The sequence below is a fragment of the Streptopelia decaocto genome (assembly GCF_964273445.1).
Source record: "Streptopelia decaocto genome assembly, chromosome: 7".
Lineage (NCBI taxonomy): Eukaryota > Metazoa > Chordata > Aves > Columbiformes > Columbidae > Streptopelia > Streptopelia decaocto.
The window spans coordinates 17419386-17445890 of NC_138661.1; the positions used below are offsets into that span (position 1 = coordinate 17419386).

Below are 26505 nucleotides of genomic sequence, written 5' to 3' on the forward strand. Positions count from 1 at the left end.
GTTCAAAGCATTTTTGTCTACTGTGAATGTCTCACACATTTAGGAAGCTCTACTCCAAAATCTATTTTTTATTCATAATGAAATTGAGTCTTGAACAAATCCAAATATGGTCTCCAGGTGATGTTTGCCACATGTTACCATTTCTGCATTGTCCTGGAATGTAAGAAGAAATGCATGATTGCACTGCTCTAATTAAAACCTGAATCCAAAAACTTGTTAAAAATAACTCAGTTAATAAACCTTCTTTCCCAACATGTGCACTGAATCCTGCATTTTTAAGATGGGTTGGGGAGACACTTTTTTTTGTTGTTTTTTAGAGTTTGTTTATTACTGTTACTGTTATTATTTTTGATTTTGTTGCTTTTAACAACACATTTATGTGCACAAGCATATTGCTGACTTAGATCCACTTATTTCATCATACAATAGAAACACTTCCTTCATTATCTCATTGATTATATCAGGACCCCCCTCTAATGGGCCTGTTTTCAGTGAATCAGTTTGCTCGCATTCTTCACCCCCAACAAAAGTCTGTAACTGCTGACTGCAAGAAGATGCTGTAAGACACACACAACACAGTAACACATAAAAATATGGTTTATGCAGCCTTCACATTGCATGCTTCAATGTTTGTTCAGCCACAAACACCTCTTCTAAAATGGTAGCAACCGAAGCAATGGAATCTCTATGAAACTAGAATCATATACAACATGGAAAACTCTTTCTTCTTTTTCATTGCATGTGGTATCCATTTATGCCAAGTAATATTTGTGTTGCACAGTAACTGTGTGACAGATGACTGCTGACTACATGTCTGCAAGGGGTGATCCAATCTCTGCTGTCTAATCTCCAAAGCACTTGGGGAAGAGTCAACCTGCAAATGTGTTAAGGGCACCAACATAACAAGGTTGGTTACATATAGCCCTTCACACCAAGAGTTTCCAAAAAATTTCAAAACGTGAATATTATTACATACTGCTATGCTAAGAATATTAAATACTGTCAGAGTCTCCCCTGAAACCTTTCTCCTTTTAATTCAAGAAGCCTCCCCCACAGTCACTAAATCAAGTTATTACATATTTACGCGCCTATCTGCCTCTGGCCTAGTAATCTCCAGCAGGCCATTATTAACTGCTGACTTCAAAACTACTAGCCATGCAGCACTCATTGAGGTAGTCTGACATGTTTTTTAATATGGATCTGCCTTGCCTGCTTTCCTTTTGTTTCTGCTACACCAGCTCTTCTACTGTTATTGTGCATGATGGCTGGAAAACACTTTTCTAAGATCTGCTTTTAGCCACACGGCCTCCAGCTCAGTTATACTGTCATCAAATCCAGCCCTCAGACACTCAAATCAATCCCCTTCCTCCTCTCACGTATGTTGTTCTTTCTTACAACCCAGTCTTTGGCATTTTAATTATTTTCTGTTTCCTTACTATAAACATCTGGAAAATAGGCCTTACCTGGCACTGAAAAGGGAGATAGATTGTTGTGTTCATATTCCTCCTCTTGGTTCACCACAGGGATGTTCCCATTTTCAATATTCTGCTGTCTCCCATTCTGAAGTGGTTTGCTTGAGCCATTGGCAGTCCGGATTAACCGCTGACGCTGCACAGTATCAAAGACAACACTGCCATAGTTTGGAAAATATTGACTTTGTTAAATCTGTGTTTTGCTGCCTGTTCAGCCCCTGTCACGTGAGCCGTGATGTTTCTCCACAAAGCCTTCCTTTCAGTCAGTAACAAACAAATCTGTCTGTGGCTTACCTGTCTTCATCGTGCTGGTGTTGACCATTCACCTCAAAATTACTGGCAGGAGTCTTTCAAGCCATGATGGAGAAAATTGTCATATCTCTTCTTCCGCACTGTGTTTTAATGAGTGTGGTTATTCTGAAGTACTTCTCATTCAACGGCTCACTCTCAAACCAGCAACACCACCATAATCTAGTGGTAACACTCAAGACATTTCCTCGCTATTAAGAGGTGGCTTATAAATTACCCAGGATCTCTCCTGCTCAGGTCCAACTCTTCTCCCTCACTCTTATCCTCATTCCTTGAGGTAAATATAAAGGTCCTACTTCTCATTTCAAAAGCACAACTAACTCCTTTTGCCCTTGTCCAAGAGTATACTTTCATGAAGCTCGTAATTGCCCCAGCAGACGTATATAAGATTGCTACAGTTCCAGCACATAGTACAACAATTAGAGGTAGGTTTTAAATGTCAGTATATATACCCGCTAATACACTGGAGAACGCAAGATGTAAAAGTAATTTCCCATGTTTATAAAGAAAGAAATATTTTTAGTTTCTTAGATGGGATAACACAGGGCTGTTAAGAGTTGTCTTTTTCATGACAAGTTGTTGCAACTTCCTAAAAAGTGCTCTGAAATGCCTTGAGAAAATAAAGTAACTACACAACATCCAAAAAAATTTCTGAAACTGCTATTAATACACTGTGATGAAAAACAGAGAAAATTCATATCTGAATACTTTACGAAATTTTGGCAGTGAGAATACAAAGAACATAGATCCAAAATGCTCTGGTTTAGATAATGTTTTTCACAGATGTTGAATGAGTAAGTATCAGCTCTGTGCACATAGCCATGAAGAATTTTTACTGATCCGTTAATTGCCTTCAACGCAGAACTTCTACAGAGTCGACTGCTGTTGTGGGCTCTATCTGATCTTCTGCTCTTGACTGTATGCTACCAAGCTCACTTTCTAATTAACATTTCACTGTTTTAGCATTATATTGGACTTCTGTTACAAAAATATTAGTGCTGCTTTCCTTCCTTGGGGTGCTCATAATGCTGGGTAGCCACATGAACTGTGTTAAAATGTTCAAATTCTAGGAACTTGCTAAAATTAATTTATTTGCCAGAGTGAAAACCTCTCATATTTGACACCATAGGGAGCAAAGGGCAAAATCCTGCCTTCATAGAGGCCAAGGTTGCAGGGCAAAGATTTCACCCCAAGTGCTTCATACAAGCTCAGAACAGCATCACTTGGCCAGTCCTGTCACTGAAGCTGCAGTGTATGAAATAAACAATATATGGAGGTGACAATGTATCAAGCAAGAGTTAACTGAAACTGTCCAGAGCAAATCGCCCTCATGAAAACATTTTTGTCCATTTTCATTTTGCGCTGAGGATTACACTGAAGACTAAAGAGATAGGCAAATATCTGATGTGATCCTGATGTGCTGCTAGTGTAAGTGCAGTTCTTACAGATTTTTGATTGCCCTCTCCATTACCATTTTTTAGCCTGACCACTTTTGTAATGATCAAAACCAATTCTTCTGCTTCAGACAGAATCCCAGTGTGCACAAATACACACACACACACGCATTGGAACAAACATCTTCTGACAGGGAGATAATGGAGTCACTCCTTGTCTCCAATTAAGATAGGCAGCATCACCAACTGGGAACCCATGTTCAAACCTGCTGTGACACAGTTGCTAGAGAAAGACCATCCCTAGGAGCATGGGAGAATCTGAATTCCAGCATCACTATGAGCACAGTCTCACTATGTCTCATAGTCATTTATTGTTTTCTTAATAAACCTACCTCATTAATGATTATTCGGCTTGCCATCCGCAGTCTGGTTCGTGGTCCAAATCTACTTGTAATCATCAACCGTAATCCAGCTTCAGGGAACCCGTACTTTGGGGGACTTGAGCAGATGATCTCATCCACCATCACAACACTGTTTTGGCCATACTGCTGCATCCCCTTCACTAATGATCACAATGGACAGAGTTAGTTGTGTAATTGATCTTACCATGCTTCCCATCACCCGGAGTCATTCTTTTCAAGCTCAAGTGGGAGTAATATTCATCTGAATGCTTGAATTTACAAGTGACTTTCTTGTAATAATTTTGCAGCTGGTGAGTTTGCTCATCAGTTGTGCACTTCATTTAGGTCACATGCTAAAAAGGGATTTCACTCTGCCAAGGTAGCCACTCTTAAAATAAGTGTGAGTGGTTTTTACTCAGCCATTCATGCTGTAGTACTGGTTTTCTTGCTTATGTCCCACTATGGTTTTGTAAACCTCCTCTAAAAGCACTTGCCCTGTGGCAGCATAGACAGTGCTCCTGACACCTGTAAAGCTATGCCCCTGGATCAAGGCGCTGCACATCCAGAAGTCCCTAATGTTGTGCTCACTCCTTCTGGAAATCTTCACTTTACCATCACAGAATATTGTTAATATCTCTAACATGACAAGATTTGAAATGATGAAAAACAACAATTGTCAAGAACAAATACATATTATAAGTAAGCCTTTGTTAATATAAAGGAAGTTGTACCAAGGTTAAGAGTTTGGTTTTACTGTGTTAAGAACACAGAGAGACTAAATTATATTGGAAATCAACACAAGTACAGGCAAGGATTTTCAGAGCTCAACAACAAACCAATATTCTCACAAATGCTACAGACTACACATAGCAAGCAGAGCAAGGCTCAGCAGACAGGAGACATACCCATGTGGTGTTAGAAAGCAGGGCAAGAAATATGCATATGACTTTAATAAATATTAATTATTACATGTAATAATATGTACAGAAAAAAACCCAACAAAATTCTTTGCTGCTTGTTTTTTGCTTTGCCTAGCTTGGCTTTACCCTCCCACTCCCCTTTTGCATCAGGTTACTTACATTAAGAAGAGGAAGATAATTTAGAAAATAGGAGTGAAAGGTAACTATTAGTGCATGGTTCCAGTCAGGAAGCAAAGGAAATCTAAGAAAACATTCCACTCAAACAAAGGAATTAAAACGGACCTGTTCTAAACGCACAGAAAACTTTTTTTTTTTTTTGAATCGTTACAGTCTTGAACTATTTTTGCTTTTCATTTGGTTTTCAGGAAGAAGACTGGATCCCTGCACGCATGTAAATCACATCATGCAATAAATGCTTTGCTGTCTGAAGCATCTTCTAACATATTTGAAGTTGAAGAAATATATCCTTCCATTATCATTCAACAAGAAAGATGTAGCAAGCCTGTGAATCACCAGAAAGCAGCTGTATCTCTTACCCTTTAGCTTTTGAGTGTCTTGCTTTGTTTCACTAAAATGAGTTTTCAGTGAGCACACTGGGGTCACCTGAAGTATCATAAAGAGATCTTTGATTTCACACAGAAATATGCCCTACTCAAAGAATCCACTCTGTAGTCTTGTCTTGCAGCTTAATATCTCTAATGGAGAATAGAACTAATAGTAATTTTGCATTTGATAAGCATTAAGGAGCAATTAACCTCCCCCTGCCCGACATCTGAAACAAATTAACCTTGCTGAGTAGTGCAGTAAGTAAGGAGCACATCCACTCCAACAACTCTTAAGAGTGAGCAGCTTTTTTGTGGAGGACTATACAGCCAGACAAGCTTCCTATGAACCAGTCCTCACAGAAGTGGCTACCAAGGAACCAGTTCTCACAGAAGAGGACTTAACCACAGTAGTTTAGCATTTGCTTTAGTTAGACAGAGAAAAACAAAACAAAACAAACAATAACAAGAAAAAACAACCCCAAAACCAAAACGACTCCCAAAACAACAACAAAAACCAACACCAAACCAATGTTTGACAGCAATCGTGGTAAGGCAAAAGGCCAGATATCTTTTTAACAGCCTCAGCAGATTAACTGCTCTCACATGAGTTTCTGCAGTGAAGTCTCCAAAGCACTTCTTTATCTTAGAGTGTCATGCTTTAGCAGGTGGGTTGGACTAGACGGTCTTCAGAGGTCCCTTCCAACCCCAACCATTCTGTGATTCTGTGCAAACATGGAAGCAGTGCAGTTGCTCTGGAACTGTTTCTTAGAGCACTAAGGAGAGTGACCAAACATACCCAATTTGATGAAATACCATGATAAAAAACTCAGCAGTAATGTAGAACGCATCACTATAAAAAATATATATATAACTAACCGCAGCTGTTTTGACTTACTGCAGTATATTGAGCTTTCATTTTCATAACAGCTCTTCATTCTCAATCCCTGTGCCCACAAATATACATATCTTGGTCCCATATGGTACAAACAGGCTCCACCTAAAAATCGCAGAAGTAGTTTCCACAAATGTGGCACAGAGAAAAGCCTTTTTTGCTTCTCCTTTGTGATACTCCTTCGAAAAATATATTCTCAGCGTGGCTTTTCCTTTTAACCAACTATGTAAACTTCCTGCTCAACATGAAGGGTCATCACCAACAAGCCTGTCAAAATCAACAGAAACCTTCTTGTTGACTTGACTCCTGATCAGGCTCTCAGAAACCCATTTTTTTCTAGAGTTGCTGGTTTTAGGCAGGAATCAAACCATACCACCTGGTAGAAATTTGGGTCAACATAATAAAAGCCAAGAGCAGTTAGCCATATGTTTGTACTATTAAAATAGGAGCATTATTCACAAAGTACAAACATTTCACCTTTATTATCTGTGTGTGTAGAACTCACCCTTGAATTTATCTTATGGTAAAAGCTCTCATTTTCTCTCTGAAACTTCAGTAATGGAAGCTTTTATATTTTAACACTGAAAGCTCTTAAAAGTAATAAAACTTATAAGTGTAAGAGAGAGCTGTGCAGCATGTGAAACCCGCTTTTATCTGTGCCTTGATCAACAGACTAACCATCCCTGGTAGGAAGAAAGTTCCTCTCCCAAAGCAAATGTTATTTTTGCGCAAGTAATCAGACTTTCCTCCTGTGGAAAATCAGATTAAGGTTAAACCCACACCCTGGTGAGGTGTACACCTACACCACGGGAGGTTGCCAACCACTAGCTGGAGGTAAGGCAGAGGTCAGCTCTAGCGCTCTCCCTGCTGGTAGCAGTGCTCCTGTTCCTGAGAGCTGCTGCTGGGGAAGGGGCAGCTCAGCTTGGGAAGCCAAGCCCAGTGCCAACCAGCAGCGAGTCACTGATAGGTGTGGCAGTTTCACACCCCCCTGAGATCTGGAGCCTTCAATGGGGCAGTTGATGACTCTTTTAGCACCTTTTGTGCCTCACTGTGCCTGTCTCCACATATAGACCTAGGGTGGTACAAAAGTGTTGATAGTCACATCTGCCCATACCCCAGGGCAGGGTGACTTCACCTCTACCAGCTGGTGGGGCAGGAGGGGTAGGACTCTCAGTCAATTGACCGGGTCCTTAACAGGACCCTAAGTCAATTGACAGGGTCTTTAGCAGAGGAGGGGCCCAGAGTAGCTGCAAAACTTCTGGACCATGTTGTAATGCCCACAGCCAGATCTGACCAGACTATAAAATGGGGTTCCCACCGAAGGACCCCTTTGTAGTGGTCTTCTTGGAGCAGAGAGTCTGTGAACTGGAGCCCTCTCCTTGGACTGGGACACTGTCTAAGGAGACTTCCCGGGATTGAGAGTGCCTCAACTCCTCGTTTGGGTGAGTGGTAATTTACTGGATACATCCTTGAATGAGTCCTTGCCTAACTAGGCAAGTGTGAGTCCTTGCCTAACCCAGGTGAGTGATTATTTCTTGTGGGTACCCTGGAGTCAGAGGTTTTATTTCTTGCGAGTGTGTGCATGCACAATGTGGATCCTCATTATTCTTATTTTGCTGTACCCCAATAATCTCCTCAACTAATATCCAAACCTGCATTTTATGTTGTTGGAGTGCTAACTAATTGTATAAACCCTGTTTCTATTCCATTTATTGGCTGCACTTTTCCAGCCAGAATAAAGTCTGTTTTGGAACTTGTTGTCTGCCTAAAACTGATTTTGGGGTGCCTCTGTGACAACAGGTCATGGCATATTTTGACTCAACAGGAGGGAGATGCAACAGGCAGCCATGTGATGGTTCCCTAGGACAGCTTCTTGACACATGAAGCACCCATCTAACAAAGCAGCTAGGCTAACCCTGCCATCCTCCTCTCCCATTGCTCACTCCAAACCCTGTCACCTCCTTAATCTCTTTTTCGTGTCCTCTCTCATCCCAAGTAGGTTCGCCTGTGATAATATCTACACTCTCACACTCTGGACAAGGGTCGCTCCAATGCAGCATGTAGTTGTGTAATGGGTGCTGGAGAAGGCAAAAGGAATTTGACTGAAACTGCAGTCTCAGTGCATCTTTGAGGGAAATTAGAGAAGAAGTCTGCTGTGGACAGTTGCTAGTGGAGACACTGCTCTCATGAATCCAGGTTTTTATTATCTTTCTCGCTCCTTTTCCTAAAAGTTCTGCATGTTCTTCACAAGGATTAAATAATCTTCACATTTCCTGAAAAGGAAACAGGTGGACAGGCAAGCACTTTGTGCCATCTTCCCTTACCACACAGTGGACAGAGAGGAGAGCATGCAGGGAGATGACCTCAGAACCCAACAAATGCCTCGGAAGTAAAAACTCCTAATATCTTTCACTGGATCACCGTTTTCCTGTGTTGTCACTTGAATACCTAAGTAACAACCGCCTTAGGAGGTATCCTCTGAACCCTGTATGCACACACCTCCACATCCAAGTGACAGACTCCACTATATCATAATCAGTGTTCACAAAAGTTCATTGTAAAATGCAGTCAAAGTATTTCAAATATATCTTCATTTAATTACCCTACAATATCCTATGAGAAGTAATTTCAAATCTCTATTAAACTATTGTCTAAACACCATATCTGAGACCAGAGTATCAGTGTACTGTCATTGTATAAACCTGTCGTAAGTGACAGTACCTACAGCCTGAAGAGATCCCAAGTCTAAACACTAAAAGCAGAAAAGAGTGGATTCCCTGAGTCTGCTCTAAATTCCTGTTTGCCACTATTTGTTATTACACGAGGACCTTTCCAAAGGCTACCTACATTGCTGCTGAGCTCAGCCTTCTGGAATGGGAGATATCTGCAAAGAATAAAGCAAGGAGATCTCACTCATTAAGAGTATCCCAAGAACTCACTAAATTATATGGATTTTGCTTTGAAGGTAGGAATGGTTTTTGGTCTACAGAAAGAAGAGGGAATGGAAGAGGGATAAGACAATGATAAAAACAGCCTTACAAAAAAGCCAAAAATACCCAGGTATGTTTGCTTACCTTCAGTACCAGAAGTTGGGTATCATTTTCTTCACCTTTATGACAAAAAAACAGACAGCAAAGAACCTACATTTCTCAATTTTACATATACGCTTGACAACGTATACAGAACTATTTAGGCATGTAAAAGTCAATCTTCTGAGGATCTGAACTCAGCACATAATCCCTCTTGTCCACTCATCTGACCATGTCCTTTCCTTCAACACCCAAGCCTCAGCTTCTAGTTCCAAACTAGCTTTTGAAGTGAAAATGACCTTCTTCTTGGCACGAAAAAGAATATTTATTTCACAGTGTTGTAGCTCATCACTGAACAGGAGATAAAAAGGGAGCAAAATTGCCAATGTGCAAAGCAGCTTATTTTCAGAATATGAAAAAAAAAAAAATTTGGTTGGGTTTTTTTCATCTGGCAGTCCAACTGCTGAATTGTCAAGTAACCCAATAAAAATTCCTGCATATGACTGAATAGTAACACTGTTTTGGTCCACATTAAAGAAATAAAAAGGATGTGAACTACTCTTTTTCAAAGTCCTGTCTGCTCAGCCTTACCTTTCCATAGTAATGGAATGGATGGGTCATCACAACTAGGGGCACAACATTTATTACCATCTTCCAGCTCATTGCTGACTGTGTCACCATTTCCAACATTCTTGCTTTTAAGGGTGAAGAAATTTTGCATCTTCGTATTGTACCTGCAAGTGCAAAGGAAAGGTCTGAAAAGGTTGGATTGTTGTATTGCCTTGTCAAGCTTTTAAGCACCCGAGAACAATTTAGGTAGGCAAGCAGTAAAGCCTAGATGCATGTTCTCTGACAACTAATAGGAAGTTAAGAGAAAGCACTATCCAATTCAGTGGTAATCTGACAGGAAAGCAAGGCCTGTATCTCTCTCATGAGTTACAGCAAACTGCAAAAAGACACTAGAGTAAATTTAGTGAAGGCAAAACATTGGAGCTGCAGATTTTGGAGCGAGGACATTCACTGTACATCAGCTTCTTTCCTCCTGCATCAGCTCACAATTCACCTCACTGTTTCTCTCGGTACTGTGTTCCCCATGGCAGTTGCTTCAGCACTTCTGGGACTGCTGACCATACCCATCGAAAGAAATAAAACATCTATTTTAGCACTAGAATGGGATCTAAGAGGGCTGTCAATGATCTCTGCTAAGACCTGATGTAGGAGAAAAGGGAGACAGAAATTCCACAAAGCATGATTTGTGAGTAGAAGGCACCAAGGCATGAGACTAAGCAACTGGGTAGACTCACAGACCCCGGCAGTACCAGTCAGACCTCTGACTCTCCTGTCAGAGGCAGTGCCACTAAAGAAGAAGGATGTCACTACACATTCTGGTATGAGACAGTCCGAAGATCAATACATGCTTAGCAGTCTGTCTAATGTTCTTTGACCCTGTTCTCCAGAGGTTACAAAATACATGTAATAGCTAACAAGCTGTGTGCTGACAATCCAGAACACCTGGTAGACTTATATATCTTTGTATAAATGACATTTTGTCTCAAGTTTTTCTGAAAGCCACTTTACCTCAGTGCACTATGAAAAGGACGCATGAAAATATTTGTTGTTGACTGTGTACAAATCTAGAGTAAAACTGATTAAGCACAAAAAAGCAAGGGATTTTACACAGACACATGACTGGCTGTACTGTGCTCAGCGGGAAGGTCAAGGACAAAACTACACCAACAGAATGATGGTCAACTAAGACCTTAAGGGCATACAGAAGAAAAAGGTACTTACTTCATTATAAGTATGTAGAATGAGTACATAATGATGAGTATAAGGCTTTCCCACCTCAAAGAGACAAAAGAAAGAAGTGTTAAAAGGCCACTCAAACAGCTGCATGCTTTATCAGTTTTACTTAGGAGTGTGCATTATACACCTAGTACAAGTCACATTTGTGTACACAGGATTCGCATCATGAGGATTAGACGGTGTTTTAGTAGAATGGAGGGGAAGCAGAGTCTCAGGTTCTAGTAAACATGCAAATAAAATATAATGCATGTATTTCAGAAATGTGCTACGCAGAGTGAAAACACAGCTACACTCTGAGGATCATAATGCCAAGGCCTTTGGTCATTTCAGTGCTGAAGTCCAGGCCAGGCAGTCTGAGAGGACTCTTCTAGAAGATGCTTATGACATTCCACTAAGATCCCACCTTGGACTGCTCTTTGGCACACCTAGCACCCCTAGAAATGCTAACAGCCAGAATCAGAGCAGCAGAACTTTTGTTACTCTGCACTCACGAGTCTTCAGGCCTAATATATAGCCTATTTACTTCGTTAACATTTCTTAATTTTTCTTGCAGTTTTCCCTGATCATCTTAAAAAAAATAACCAAAGATCATACATAGGACTTCCTAGGTGTCAAATCCAGCTCACACTCCCAGTGGGTAGGAATGAAAGCTAATTACAACACAACTCTATTTGCTGATCAGTCTCATGGCAAATATGGAACTATAGGGAATAAATCACACAACTTACCATACTATTTTCTCATCATAAATGAACTAGAAGAAGGAAAAAAAAAAAAGGAAGAACATAAATTGACTGTTTATAAGATGTATCTTGAAAAACAGTCAAATTTATTTAATATCTATTACTCATATCTAGCAGAAACTACTCAAGTTTTAACACTTTCTAGCCAGAACTTTCACTGTATGGATTGTGTCCTTCACAAAGTACAAACCTTGTGAGCAAGGTCTGGATCCCTGTCACTGATTGTTATAAATACTATTGAGTAAAACAGTATGACTGTGAAAGACAAACAGATATGCACACATCTACCCATACGCTGTGCTGTGTAAATGACAGCAAATTCATGTATTCTGAAGACACCTAGCTCTGAGCCCTTTCAACAGCTTGTCTAGTTTTAGCAGAAAACGCAGTCATTTTACTTCTGCTCTTAGGCCCAGTGGTTATACACATTTACCCCACCCTCTGTAACTCCTGGAACTGAATGGGCAGTTAGTGTTCCATATTTGTTACAAAACAAAGTGGATTCTTCCCCTTCTTGCAACGAGGTAGAGCAAATGTGTACGTTCAGGAACAACTACGCTGCTCTAGATGAACAAAGCTGTCTCTCACCTGTGTTCTATTTGGAAAAATTTACCCAGAATCAATGAAATAAAATTACTGTGTAGAAGCAAGACAGACACCTTCCCTACTTCAAAGAGAGGTGCAGCTCAAAATTTTTCATATCCACAACAAGCAGTCCCCTAGGTGGGCAGAGTGTGCTGACTACACGGTGTAACAGCAGCCTGCAGAACTTTACAGGCTGTAGTTACAAATGAACACATGTTGATGAACATGATGGACACATATTCTGTGGGGCTGTATGAAGTTTTCATATTTGGGCCATATTGCGGAGCCAAGCCCTCACTTCCAGATGTCACTACAACTAGCTAGGAAAATAATTGTTTACCAGTGTACATCAATGGTTAGCAGGCTGGCCCTCCAAAAATTCAAGCAATGAAACATATTAATTGCTAGGAGAACTACTTACAATAATAAGTACGATCACAGATATCGTATAGTACACAGAGTCACGGAACACAGCCCATTTGGTGAGACGAACCACCTGAAAAATACCACACCTTCAGCCAACAAAAATATGAGATTTTAAAAACAAAACAAAGGCCTCTATCTTGCAATTACTTAGGTGTGTGAGAAGAATTATTACTAGCAACAATTCTGGAACCAATTGCAGATGTATGCTAAAAGACATATCAGTCTGTTAGACAATGGATCTATAATAACCACCAGTAATAAAAAACATATAGAAACTTCCACTAATGAAATACATTTATTACTAATGATATTTTAATCGGTCAGACTTAATACCTAAAAAAATACAACACACAGTCTAACCATCTACTGAGTAGATGGAGCAAATCTCCTGTGTGTGTCCTAGATTCTTTTATTACCATCAGTACCAGGAAAGATTTGCAGATGCCACTGATCAGTTGACTGTGAACACAGTATTGTATGAAGAAGAATCAATTTTCTCTGTAAGCTACGGGTTCAGAGTGCTGAACAGCTGAACCTTTTGAAAATATTTGCTATTTGTAAAGCATTTGTAAATTCTGTCCAACATTTGACATTTTTCACAATGCCAGCTTTTTTTTGGTTTTGACTAATACTTTCTTTTCTTTTAATATTTGCTCATGGAAACCCCTAAATTGAGGTCTATAAAGATTGAGTATCATACTAACCTGTCCTGCAAACAATCCACAGACACCAACAATGCAAAGGATGTTGAAAACTGCTGAACCGACAATGGTCCCTACTCCTACATCTCCGTGAGTGATAAATACACCTGCAGAGGGAGCAAAACATGTGCTATTATCTCTGACATTTCATTTTAGATCACAAGCAATTAATTACTTAAGGTACGTCCTACCTGAGAAGAAGAGATTGTTTGAAAGTTTAACCAAAGCTTGTTTCATAATAAATGCTCACTTCTCTGTAGAATATTTTGTGCTTTTAGACTAGCTAGCAGCTCCCCATTTTTGGCTTAACGTCTCTAAAGAAATATTTTTATTAAAAGCAAATGATTTCTTAGCTAGTTAGTTCAACACTAAGTCCTCTATTTCACAGTTTGGTTGTCAGTGGTGCAGCAATCCATTCAAATGAGTGTAAAACATCTCCCGTCACATCAGGAGCATGGAATTTATTTCAAACAGTATAATTAAGCACAGAAACCTTTCTCATAGGTATTTAATATTTAGTGTGTTCTTCCTTGCAATGTCTCATTACAGTAAGAGACTCTTCCCTCAAAAAACTGGTAGCCACTTTGGGTGCAGTAATGTGCATCTTCTGGCTCCAACAGATAACCAGGATTCAGACTTAAACTGTTCCAGCACTGACTTTCAGATTTCCCTTAGTACTGAACCCACCTATGTCTCAGATATCTGTAACATAATTGTATCAGAATGATAAAAATTAATGGCTGGAGCAGACCTTCATGGATTATCTAATGTAATCTTCAGCACTGAGACAGAACCAAAGGTAATGTGAACGCACTGCAGAGCTGTATCTCCTTTGAATCTTTCTCTAAGGGGAACCTTAAAGACCTACTCTCACTGCTTTTTAATAAGTTGGATGTGAGGTTATAGTGCTTTGGTTTAGACTGTATTTACCTAAAGTTTGTAAAAATATCAGTTGAGATAGTAACAGAAAGCCTACTAAGGCTTTAGTAGAGACAGATTTATCAAATTTAAGCCACCGTGCTGCTAGAAGGTTAAGACCTAGTAGTGGTCATCACTGAAACTTGGTGGGACAAATCCCACAATTGGAGTGCAGCTATTGATGGCTACAGGGTGAGGGGACAAGCTAGGAAAGAGGGGAAGAGGGGTTGCCCTCTACATCAAGAAATTGATAGACTGTGACAAGCTGTCTCTGAAGAACAGCCACGAGCAGGTTGAAAGCTTATGGGTAATAATTAGAGACTGAGGCAAAAAAGGAAACCTTGTGGCTGGTGTCTACTATGGGCTGCCAAATCAAGGAAAGCCTACTGACAGAGCCTCCTTACTCCAGCTACAGGAGGCATCACACTAGCAGGTTCTTGTTTTGCTGGGGGACTTCAACCACCCTGACATCTGCTGGAAATGCAGCATGGTGAGCTGTAGGCAATTTGGGAGATTCCTGGAATGCACTGAGGATAACTTCATAAGCCAAGTAATAGACAGCCCAACAAGGTTGGAATGAGATACTTGACCTGTTGGTCACCAATGCAGGTGAGCTAATTGGTGACTTCAAGACTGGAGGCAGCCTGGGCTGCAGTGACCCCGCACTCACAGAGTTCATATCCTAAGGATGTAGGTCAGGAAAAGAGTAAAGTCAGGATGCTGAATTTTAGGAAAGTCAGCTTCCACCTGTTTAAGGAGTTAGTCCACAGGACTCCCTAGGAAACTGCCCTCAGGGACAAGGGAGCAGAAGAGAGCTGGCAGATCTTTAAGGATATTTTCCATAGAGTGCAAGAGATCATGATACCCAGCTGTAAGAAATCAGGAAAGGAAGGCAAGAGACCAGCGTGGATCACTTGAGACCTACTGGTCAAACTGAAGGGCAAGAAAGAAATGCACAGGTAGTGGAAGCAGGGACAGGTATCCTGGGAACACTATAGGGACACGATCTGGTTGTGCAGAGATGGGGTCAGGAAGGCCAAAGTGTGGCTGGAGCTGAACGTGGCAAGGGACACAAATAATAACAAGAGGGCTTCTACAGGTATGTCAACCAGAAAAGGAAGGTCAAAAAAAGCGACACCCCCATGCCCATAAGCATGACTGGCAAACTGGTAACAATGATTGAGAAGACTGAGGTACTGGACAACTTATTTTGCCTCAGTCTCCACTGGAAACCTCTCTTCCAACACCACTCGAGTGAAAGGACCTCAAGGCAGGGAGTGGAGGAGCAAAGTCCCTCCCACTGTAAGAGAAGATCAGGCTTGTGACAACCTGAGGAACTTGAACATACATAAATTTATGGGACCTGACAAGATGCATTCCAAGGTCCTGAGGGAACTGGCTAATGTATTTGCCAAGCCAGTCTCCATGATATCTGAGAAGTCATGGCAGTCAGTTGAAGTCACTGATGACGGGAAAAAGGAAAACATCGCATCCATTTTTAAAAAGGGTAGAAAGGAGGACCCCAGAACTACCGACCTGTCAGCCTCTCCTCTGTGCCTGGGAAGATCATGGAACAGATCCTCCTAGAAGCTATGCTAAGGCACATGGAGGACAGGGAGGTGATTTGAAACAGCCAGCCTGGCTTCACCAAGGGCAAGTCCTGCTTGACCAACTAGTGGTTTTCTACAATGGAGTAACTACATCAGTGGACTAGGGAAGAGCTATGGATGTCACCTATCTGGACTTCTGCAAAGCCTGTGACACAGTTCTCCACAACACCCTTCTCTCTAAATTGGAGAGGTATGGATTTGATGGGTGGACTGTTCGGTGGATGAGGAATCGGCTGGACTGTCACATCCAGAAGGTAGTGGTCAATGGCTCAATGTACAGATGGAGATTGGTGATGGGTGGTGTCCCTCAGTGGCTCGTACTGGGACCCATACTATTTAATATCTTCAACAACAACATAGTGGGGTCCAGTGTACCCTCAGCAAGTTTGCAGAAGACACCAAGCCGAGTGGTGTGGTTGACATGCCCAAGGGCCAGGATGCCTTTTAGAGGCATGGGCCCATATGAACCTCATGCAGTTCAACAAGGCCAAGTGCACCTGGGTCAGGGCAACTCCCAGTATCAATACAAGCTGGGGGATGAAGGGGTTGACAGCAGCCCTGAGGTACTGGTGGGTGAAAGATTGGACATGAACCGGCAGCGTGCACTTGCAGCCCCGAAAGTCAATCATACCTTGGGCTGCATCAAAAGGAGCATGGGCAGCAGATCGAGGCAGGTGATTCTGCCCCTTTGCTCTGGTGAGACACCACCTGGAGTCCTGCATCCAGCTCTGCAGCCCTCAGCACAGGAAAGACATGGACCTGTTGGAGAGGGGCCAGAGGAGGCCACAAAAATGATCAGAAGGATGGAATACCTCTCCTATGAGAAATGGCTGAGAGACCTGGCATTGTTCATCTTGAAGAAGAGATGGCTCCAGGGAAACCTTACTGAGGCCTTTCAATACTTAAAGGGGGCTTATAAGAAAGATGGAGACAGACTTTTTACCAGGGCCTCTTGCAACAAGACAAGGGATAATGGTTTTAAACTAAAAGAGGGGAGATTCAAGCTAGATATGAGGAAGAAATTTTTCACGAGGGTGGTGAAACACTCGAACAGGTTGCCTAGAGAGGTGGTAGATGCCCCGTCCCTGGAAACATTCAAGGCCAGGCTGGACAGGGCTCTGAGCAACCTGATTTAGTTGAAGATGTCCCTCATTGTAGGGGGATTTGACTAGATTACCTGTGGACATCGCTTCCAACCCAAACTATTCTGTGATTATAGGAAATTTGCTGCTTTCCCCCTTCTCTATCAGTTTATTCCTGTGTCCTTCCTTCTCTTAACAGGTACTCATTTTGTCATTTAGACCTCCTCTCTTGGCCAATAATCTTTAATATTTCAGAGATTACTTCAAATACTTCTGGAATGTACACTCTCTCCTTCTGTCTTTTAACAGATCTGACTTATCCACACATTAATTTGTTCTTTTCCCATGTTCCCTGTTCTCCTACTTCCTTGCTAAAATTAATTCCTTTTATTTGTGAAGAACGAAGCCAAAGAGACATCAAATATCTCAAGTTCTCTCTCAGGGGACTGCAATAAATCTTTTCTTCTGCTTCCTATGTTCAGAATCAGTCATTCCTCTCTGTGTTTTGAGAGGAAATTCACAGTTTCATGAGATATTTTGAGTAGTTAATTATACCATGAACCACAGACTATCTGACAGCTGCAATTGCCGATTATAAATTGACAGAAAATAGGCAGAACTTTTGGATACCTCTGCTTGATCTGCTGCTGTTTTTTTTAACAGTAGATCTCATAAGAGCTAGTGTGTGGGCTCCATACCTATAATAGATGCAAACAGTTCTGGGGTGGAGCTCCCTGCTGCCATGAATGTGGCTCCGGCAACATCCTCACTCAAATGTAGTTTCTGGAAGAAAAGCAATCGTAGTTTCAGCACTGCTGAAACTGCACAGTTCTACAGTTGCAAAGTTAGAAGCTCCTAGTTTTCCGGCCATGGTGCTGTTAAAGGAGGAATAGTCACTATGATACAAAATTAGACACTGCCTTTCAAGAAGGCAAGTATACTTTGAGCAAGTAAAATGTTTATAACCTAATTCAGTGAAGTGTCAGGTAAAATAACCTACTTCTATATAACTGAAGAGCCAATGGTGGCTTACATGTAGCTGATACGAGAAAAGCACCTCTGCAGATTAAAATAAATTAAACATCTCAAATGCTCTTAATTAATCTACTTTTGGTACTCTAAACATAATCATTCAAGAATTAAGGACAATTCTTGGGGCTTCTAAAATTTGAAAATAAAAATCCGTAAGAGAAAAACAGAACCTCTGCGAATAAATCTTAGAAACAGCAGGCCTGATTCTGGCTTCACTTTTCAGCTGTATTAATCAAAAGTGAATCCGCTCATACAGACAAAATTAGTCCAATTAGACACAGAGAGGCCCGTGTATTGCAGACACTCTTATGACAGTGTCTTTTAAGCTCTAACAGGATATATATAACTTAGAGTTCTCAGACCACCAGAAACATGTGTAGCTCCACAAGTGGGCTGCATCAATTTAATACTCTCTGAAGATCTTTCCCTTGAATTATAAAGAAGGTTTTAGAGAGGAGCTTTTTCCTTTTTGAGAGTCTCTAGACTCATCTTTAGTACCTTATTTTTCTTCCAAGGCTAGAAAAGTGATTAGTGACAAAAGGACCAGTACAGAAATCCTGTCTTTTTCAGGCACCATGTAACACTTCGAGCTGATGAAAATGGCATCCTGCAGAACTTGACAAAACATAAACATGAGGCCTTACTGTACCATTCAGTCTGTTACTGTTGCAGGAACTCAAACTTAAGTGTGCTATCTGAATTCTTCTTAGCTGTTCTAATGTTCCACAGAACGTGAGACAAGAGGATCAGTGACACCTTAATTGGTACAACCCAACTGCTACAACTCAAAATACGGTATATACGGTGCCTGCTGAAGACAACATCTGAAAAGGGAAAGAAAATATCTTTACTGACTATTTTACTATTATTGGTTGCCTCCCTTATTCTGTGTAACACTAATAGGAATTTAGTACATATATCCACAGGAAAATAGATTTTTTAACTAGCTACAGGAGTTTTTCACATTTTTGTTAAAAAGTAAAGGAGATTTTCATTTTGCCTTCAAAAAGGAATTAAAATCTGGTTTTGTATTCATTTTGTAGTAGCTCACCAAAGCCTTACCTAACAATATTTACACACCAGGTATAAATTCTACCTTGTCCTGACCAACTCAATTAGAATCCTACATGTAATTTATTCTACCTTGTCCTGACCAACTCAATTAGAATCCTACATGTAATTTTGCAAGATCTTCTCAGCAATTACGTAAAGGAATTATATTTATTTACCAATTTTTGTGTAAAAAATATGTATTCTCATTCCATATCAAACCAAGGTACATGCTTTCCTCATGCATTCTCACTTTTCTCCACTTTACACCAGGACCACAGATGCTTGTTTTCTCCTTGCTGATACAGTGGTAGAGATGTAATCAAACACATTAATTTGTCTATGTATTATTTATTTTCACAAGTGACTTCTAAAACTAGGAATACAACAATAAACCCAACTCATTCACTTGTCATATCCATCCTAGCTACATGCTTGAGGTATTTAAGAGGGGGGTTTGCCATCTGATCTCATGAAATCTTTCATTTTTTCAGCTTGGTTGTGGCCAGGGGGACCAATGTGCCCAGGCTACAGGTTCATTATCTGATGGAAAGTTCAAATCATTTGAAAAGGATCAGGTCAAAAAGCTGACAGGAATGAACTCTAAACAATTCTGGCACAAAATGTTTGATTCTATAATATTCTCTAAATAAATTTCCAAAAGAGGAATAAAGTTCTTTAACATACCTCACAAATTTTCTCTAAGGATGGAACAAAGAAGTCATCACATACTATAGCCAAAGCATAGAACATATAAAGAGCCTGTAAAGAAAATAAATTCAGGAAATACTTCAGAGTTTTCCTGTACATGAAAAGAGGAAAGAAGGCAATGCTATATTTATTCAGACTAGCAATATACACCTTCATTTTTTATTCCATTCCAAATGAAAATCCTTCTGTTGATCAACTTACGGCATGAAACCAGATTATTGAATGTAAGAATTATTTTAGAACAAGAACATTTGATAGACCCTAGAATATGAAAGGTACCACAGTTTGATACAATAGGGTGCCACAACAGACTTCATATAACAGAAAGTAATGGGTAAGGTTTACAAAGATACACAGCCATCATCTATAATCATCAATTATCGGACCAAGGAATTAAATAGAAAGTAACACCATGTTGATTAACAATATTCAAGAGATAATCACACCTGGAATTAAGCTGACCTTGAACATGGTTCAATGCACTAAACCTCTCAGGAATGCACCTGGTTCCCTGCAAACGTGATTCTCCCAGTGGCTTATACGGCTTTACGTGATGTGCACATGCAGTGGGTGTAATCCTGCTGGTCTACATCAAACACAATTCCTTTTAATTTACTTCCCCTGCGCTGAGAGTGGAGAACTGAAGCCCGCAGGCCTGACTTGTTTGGGGGTTTTTTCTACAATAAAATATAAAACTGCACATGACATTTTCTAGATTTCTTCAAGTTTGTGGGTTTGTTTGTTTGTTTTTTAAAATAACCACTGCATCTTTTGCATAGTGGCACAATAAGAAAGAAAAAGAATCAATAATCTTCCACATGATGCTTGATGTTATCAACAAAGGAATCCCAAACCCTGTTTATACCAGATGAAGTACAGACAAATACAAGTCTGTGATCTATACGGCCAGGATTTTATCTCCAAAAGGATGAATGAGCAGATACTGCAAATTCAGACTTGCACTATTTTCTTAAATGAATCTTAGAATCATTTAGATCAGAAAAGACCCTTAAGATCATAGAGTTGAACCATTAACCTGACACTATGCAGTCCACCACTAAACGATGTTCCTAAGATGTTACTTTTGAGGATTTATACTCATATAGACATATTAGAAACACTGAAATCAAAGTACTAGAGTCATGTTAAAATATATATAGCTCTATTTAGTTAGGCCACTAAGACTACTAACATCTTACAAGATAAATAAAATGAAAACAAAAAGAGAAGGAAAGAGAAGAAAACTTACACCAATTATATGAAGCAGAACTCCTCCTCGCTGTCGTTCTTTATTTGTAAAGAAATCTTTAGGAAATTCATTAATGGCTGAAAGAGAAATGTACAATTAAAAAAATAAATTACACTATCTATAAACAGAAGATGGAAAAATAAGAATTCCTCTGTAGAAATATATGACCAAACATTAATCTGTGTTCCAATTTATTACATTGTAGCTTGCAACCTCAGAATCTCTTTTCTGCTCTGTAGAAAAAACAGACAACTGATACTTATGTGTTACTAATTATCGTAATTGGAGTGACATAAACCAACCTCCACTGTACTAAGAGTTTCACATTCTTAATGCCTTATTTTTACTATCATCTCCTCTGTGTCTCCTCTAAATATACTTCTAAAGTGATGGGCATGGGCACAAAAATTCATCTTCAAATAATACTCCAGGCTTTATGTGTGCCTTGCCTGAAAAATTAAGCAATGGTTGTAACCCTCCATCAGGTTCTTAACTACAAGCTTTTATAGGGCTCTAGGGTCTTGCAAATTGTTTCACAAAGCTTAGAGAGATTTCCAGTACTTTCTCTAGAAAGTCTACTACCTAAATCTGGCCAAGGAAGGAAGGAAACAGAAACGGTAGGTGGACGATAGGAATGTGCAAAGACAGGAGTTTTGGAACTATTTCTGGGTGACAGTTTTGTGGATCTATGTTCCACACAAAAGCAACACAGTGAAAAAAGGATTCCAGATGGTGGAGACAATGACAGCAACTAAATCAAACGCCTGAAGAAATATATGAAATAAAACCCATCCAGATTTACAAGACAGGGAGGGATACAGATCTACAGTGCCTCAGACAGGAGTCTGGGAAGTTTAAGGGTGAAAATTATTTCTGCCACTGGAATCCAAATGCACTGAATTATTATTCAGAAACAGATCTTCCTTTCCGCAAGGAGTTGTGGACATACATTGACAAGATAAGCTCCAGAAGGTCCCTATGAAATTACCATAATATACTGAAACTTGTGAAGGAATCAGAGGGAATGTATGATCATATTCCCGATATGCAAGTCTGCCGGTTTAAAGAAATGCATAAGAGCGCAATATATTTATGCTGTTCTGCAAACAATAACCATGAACATAGAAATCAAGAATTTGAGGTATGGTTGATGTTTTTAGCTAGTAAACTTCAAACACTCTAAACGAGACTTGTTTTCGTGAAATGTTGCACTGTAACTCTTTGAAGATTACACTTTTTTAGAGTTTCTTAAATTGGAGTTCCCAAACACACTTGAAAATCTTAGCTACACTGAGAGCATAATCTAGTTTTAAAGTTCTGAATGACATCTCATCTCCTCAATCTTTGAGTGTTATATAAATATAAAAATGCCTCTTCTCATCTGCGCTACACACACCTACATAAGTTGCATATGTCTAGCTTGACAAAGACTTCAACAGTGTCTCCATGCAAAGTTGAAGATCCCACACCTCTGTTTTTTCCTTAGTATCTACTACCATAAATGTTTTATTTCTGAGTTAATACACTGGCAACAAGCAGTATTTAAAACCTTATATACCTAAGTTATACCTTCCCTCTAAAAAACCAAAGTTACCATGTTATGAAATCTCTCAATGTACTCCAACTTCATATTTGAAAGTCACTATAGTTTTGATTAAAACTACTAATGGACCATAAAATATTTAGCATAAAATGGAAGTTCAACAACAATGACTGACTGCAACTCCTTTGCTGATTTTCATTAGGCTTTTCAATAAGAACGGTTCTTACCACTGTATTCTGACTGAAACTGGTAACAGTACTTGATATGTTGAATAGAGCTTTCCCAAGACATAGGTGCATTTTTATTTTAAACCTCAGACAAAAAAAGCTATATAAATCTATACAAAACTTTGCTTAGCTACTGCTGAATGCAATTTCCTACTCCTGGGTAAATGTTCCATTCTTCGTACTCCTTCTGTAATCGCCAGTAAAAATGAAAGTAACAGTAGATATAAATATACAAATGTATCAGCACAACAGCTCAGTAATACCCCATCACTCAATGAATTATGCAATACCATTCAAGGGTGTGCAGAGTAGCTCTGTGCCTAAAGACCATCAGCACACCAGTGTTTGGTAGGACTAGCTTCAAGAAAGTAGCTCTAGGTTGCTACAGAACTCCACAGTCTTCAAGGGCTGTGATTTGCACTGTAAAGAGATTTGTGACCTTATGAAACAGTCTGAAGAAATAGCACTGCTATACAAATGCAAACCGCATTGTAAATAAAAGACATTTACCTATTGAGCCAAACACATTCAATCACTTCTAAAATTAAAATATGTGAATAAAACATCTTCCTTTCTGTTTGGTTTTCATCACTGTTATCCTTAAACAAGGAAAAGGAGAGTGGATATATGCATAAGCTGGAAGAAAATTGGTTGCATTCTAGTTTTGAGACACTATGTATTTACAGTTGACATTCTTACTCTTTTACTGGAAGACACTGCAGGATAATTCACAAACTATTGGTGAAGATGCAGCAATCTGCAATGCTTTTATCTACAGAGAAATCTTCTAAGATGCCAACAGAACCTTACATGCGTGCAACAGCCAAGCAGGTTCCCTGTAATAATATATAGCTATATATAGTAATATGGTAATATGTAATATAGTAAAATACAGTAATATTGTTCCCCCCAAGTAGCACTCAGGAAGGAATACCCTTCTGGAGTAATACTGGAATATCATCAAATTTAGGACTGTCTTGGCAGCTACACTAGCTGCCAAAAGCAAACTTTCTCAGAGGAGTTATTCCCTACCACATGAAGCATGGCAAAAAATTTATCAGCATCCAAAGCATGTGGTTTTAAATAAATTCTTCCTATTAACAATTAATATAAATTAAAATTATTAATAACTAAAAAGCATTAAGGAGACTTCTCCTTTGGGGGAAAAGACTCAGAGCTACGGCTGCTGGCATCTTACACAATATGGTTGTTCACTGGCTAAAATACCATGCCCACACAGATGTATTCAGGACACACATATTATTTTTCTTACCGCATCCCCCACTTCTCCTCCATTCAAGCTGTGGCCATGAGAACACACACATATGGGCTACAGGTTTTCACATAATCTGATGCGAAGGTTTGGAGCTGCCATCACAGGTGCTTATGCCACCAGCACCATACCCTTCTCTGCCACCATATAGCAGAGGGAATATGTCCCTGTCCCATAACTTGGCAAAACAGATGCATCATCTGGGAAGCTATTACCTACCTGGTAAACTCGTTCAGTTGACTGTAGTAAAATATTTCACAGCATAACATTAAAAATGGTTAAGTCAGCATAAACTGAAGTTTCAAGAACCATGAATAAAAATCACTGTCTTTCTAATCTTTCTAATATTACTTTATTTATTCAAAGATAATGCTAGATATGAAATCAGAAGACCAGAAAATGTAAAAGGTGAGAGCCAGAAGACATAAATGAGCCTGGGCACTTGATCGCCAAGCAAAAGCAAACCAGCTGCGCTGCAAACTATCTTGCTTCATACATTGTCTGGTGATAATAAATAACTACTTGTAATAAATATCTGCTTGCTTCACAGAGGTAATTTTAAATTAATTAAGACAGCTTTTCTCAAAGATAATGCTCCTCTCTACACAGAACTCATGGTGTGCAATTTTTCTCACACAGAGACACAACAAAATCTTCTTTAAAAGTCAGGGAAATGAAGCAAGGCTCTGGAGCTTGGTGAGATTTTCTCCTTAATGAAATGGCCACATGCCAGTGAGTTCCAAGGTAAAGTTGGGAGTTTTTCAGTGTAAGATTTTTCTGTCTTTATGGCTTTATTATCCAGATAATCATAGGTTTTGTATAATTGTCATGTGTAAATTCTGTATACCTTATCTACATGCACTGTGGTTTTAACATTTTAAATGAAGATTTGTTTTTCTTACTGACTGCTATGCTAACCTAGTTGCTCAGGAAAAAGCTGTTTGGATTCCCTTGGCTCCCAGCTTAGGCCTGGGAATCAACAGCACTTAACTGAGGGGAGCAGTGGCATTCCCCCCTCTGGATGAGCTGACAGAGGGGATGTGACATTATCATGGAGCTGGAGAGAGCGTGGTCTGCCTTCACGGTACAATCTCATGCGTGTGCACAGTTGGGCACTGCTCTGCTTCACACAGAGATGTTTGCTCATGTATGGGAGACAGAGCTATCTGGCAGCCAGAGTGGGAGCTACATCTCCTCAGTTTGTACTGAAAAGAGACAGAACAGATGGGAGAAGGAGATGAAATGAAGAGCAGTACATCTAATGGGGTTAACCTTTGCCAAAAAAAAAAAAAAATGAAAAGGAGGGGAACACACACCAATCATCTTAAAATCAACTAGAAATACAGAAATATTTATGCTGCTGGTACTGTTGCAAATCCATGGCTCCTGCAGCTCATCTTATCAAGCAGAGATTTATTGAGGGGGAAGGGAGGGCACCAAGAAAGCCAAGTCTATATTGGAACTGTCATAATTCTGCAGCTCATTCCCTTTCCTTAATCATGAAATGAGTGGGGAAATAAAAGCAGCTTATCCAGCCATGACTCAGAGGGGACACCACCACCTTTTTCTGTGAGTGATGGAAACAAAAAAAAAAATTCCTTAATTATGCCATGAGAGAAAGCATGATTCACCTTATAAAAAGCTCTGGCTGAGCTGTCTGTGCCTAAAGAGCTACACAAGGTATGAGAACGGCATGTCTGAGCACAGAATATAATAGCTGCACAGCTTAGGCTGTCTGCATGGCCCTGGAGCGAAGATCTATATGCAGCAGCTGGGGTAACCCCAGCATGTCAGTGACACTTGCCTGGACTTAGGCCGTTACCAGATTACTGCTGGGGTACCATCAGAGCATTGTTCCCATATGCCCTATCTATACTGTGATAGGCAGGCTGCCAATGCAGTTAAGTTTCAAAATCTCCTAAGCCTGACAGGACCTCTCCACAATCACGTGGATCTGTGGTTTTATAACCTGCCTCGACATGTGATTTCTTCACCTTATCAGCAGTTGATTTACTCACAGAGGCAACAAATATGCCAACTCTTAATACCTGCTAAGCATTCAAGCCTGTTACAACTCTAAAATTTCTCATAGTGAGAAGGGAGCTGTAGCTCTTTGAAAGGACACAAGCAGTCAGCTCCACTCCACCTCTGCAGGAAGGGGTTTAGGTAAATGATGGACACAGAAGCCCACTTCTCCTTTTAATGCCTGCATCTTGTTCCTCTGCCCATGTTCCTCTGTCCCTTCAGGATGTGTTATATCTACAGACTGCCATACCTACCCCTTTGCCCTGGCATTCAGGGGCTGCTGATCATTAGACTCACCCATGGCAGAGGCATAAAAGACAGACAAAATTACATACTTCCACTTTTACCCCCTCTATAATTGTATTCACTAGCAAGCTTGAATATTTACACAGAATCACAGAATGTTAGGGATTGGAAGGGACCTTGAAAGATCATCTAGTCCAATCCCCCTGCCAGAGTAGGAACACCCAGATGAGATTACACAGGAATGTGTCCAGGTGGGTTTTGAATGTCATTTCAAAAATTGTGTCATTTGTTTAAGCACTGCAAGCAGCTTTAGGCA

The 26505-nt window shown here is 40.0% G+C and overlaps 1 protein-coding gene across 1 annotated transcript in view; it reads right to left on the minus strand.

The window, feature by feature from the left end:
- SLC24A4 (solute carrier family 24 member 4) overlaps nt 1-26505 on the minus strand; it is a 96431-nt gene that overhangs the window by 22087 nt on the left and 47839 nt on the right. Inside the window, exons 3-12 of the mRNA XM_082058272.1 lie at nt 20876-20952; nt 19603-19677; nt 17532-17616; nt 13227-13330; nt 12518-12592; nt 11497-11522; nt 10754-10807; nt 9554-9696; nt 3568-3737; nt 1464-1608 (exon numbers count right to left, since the gene is read on the minus strand). Coding sequence (XP_081914398.1) covers nt 1464-1608; nt 3568-3737; nt 9554-9696; nt 10754-10807; nt 11497-11522; nt 12518-12592; nt 13227-13330; nt 17532-17616; nt 19603-19677; nt 20876-20952 — 954 coding nt within the window. The remainder of the gene's footprint in view (nt 1-1463; nt 1609-3567; nt 3738-9553; nt 9697-10753; nt 10808-11496; nt 11523-12517; nt 12593-13226; nt 13331-17531; nt 17617-19602; nt 19678-20875; nt 20953-26505) is intronic.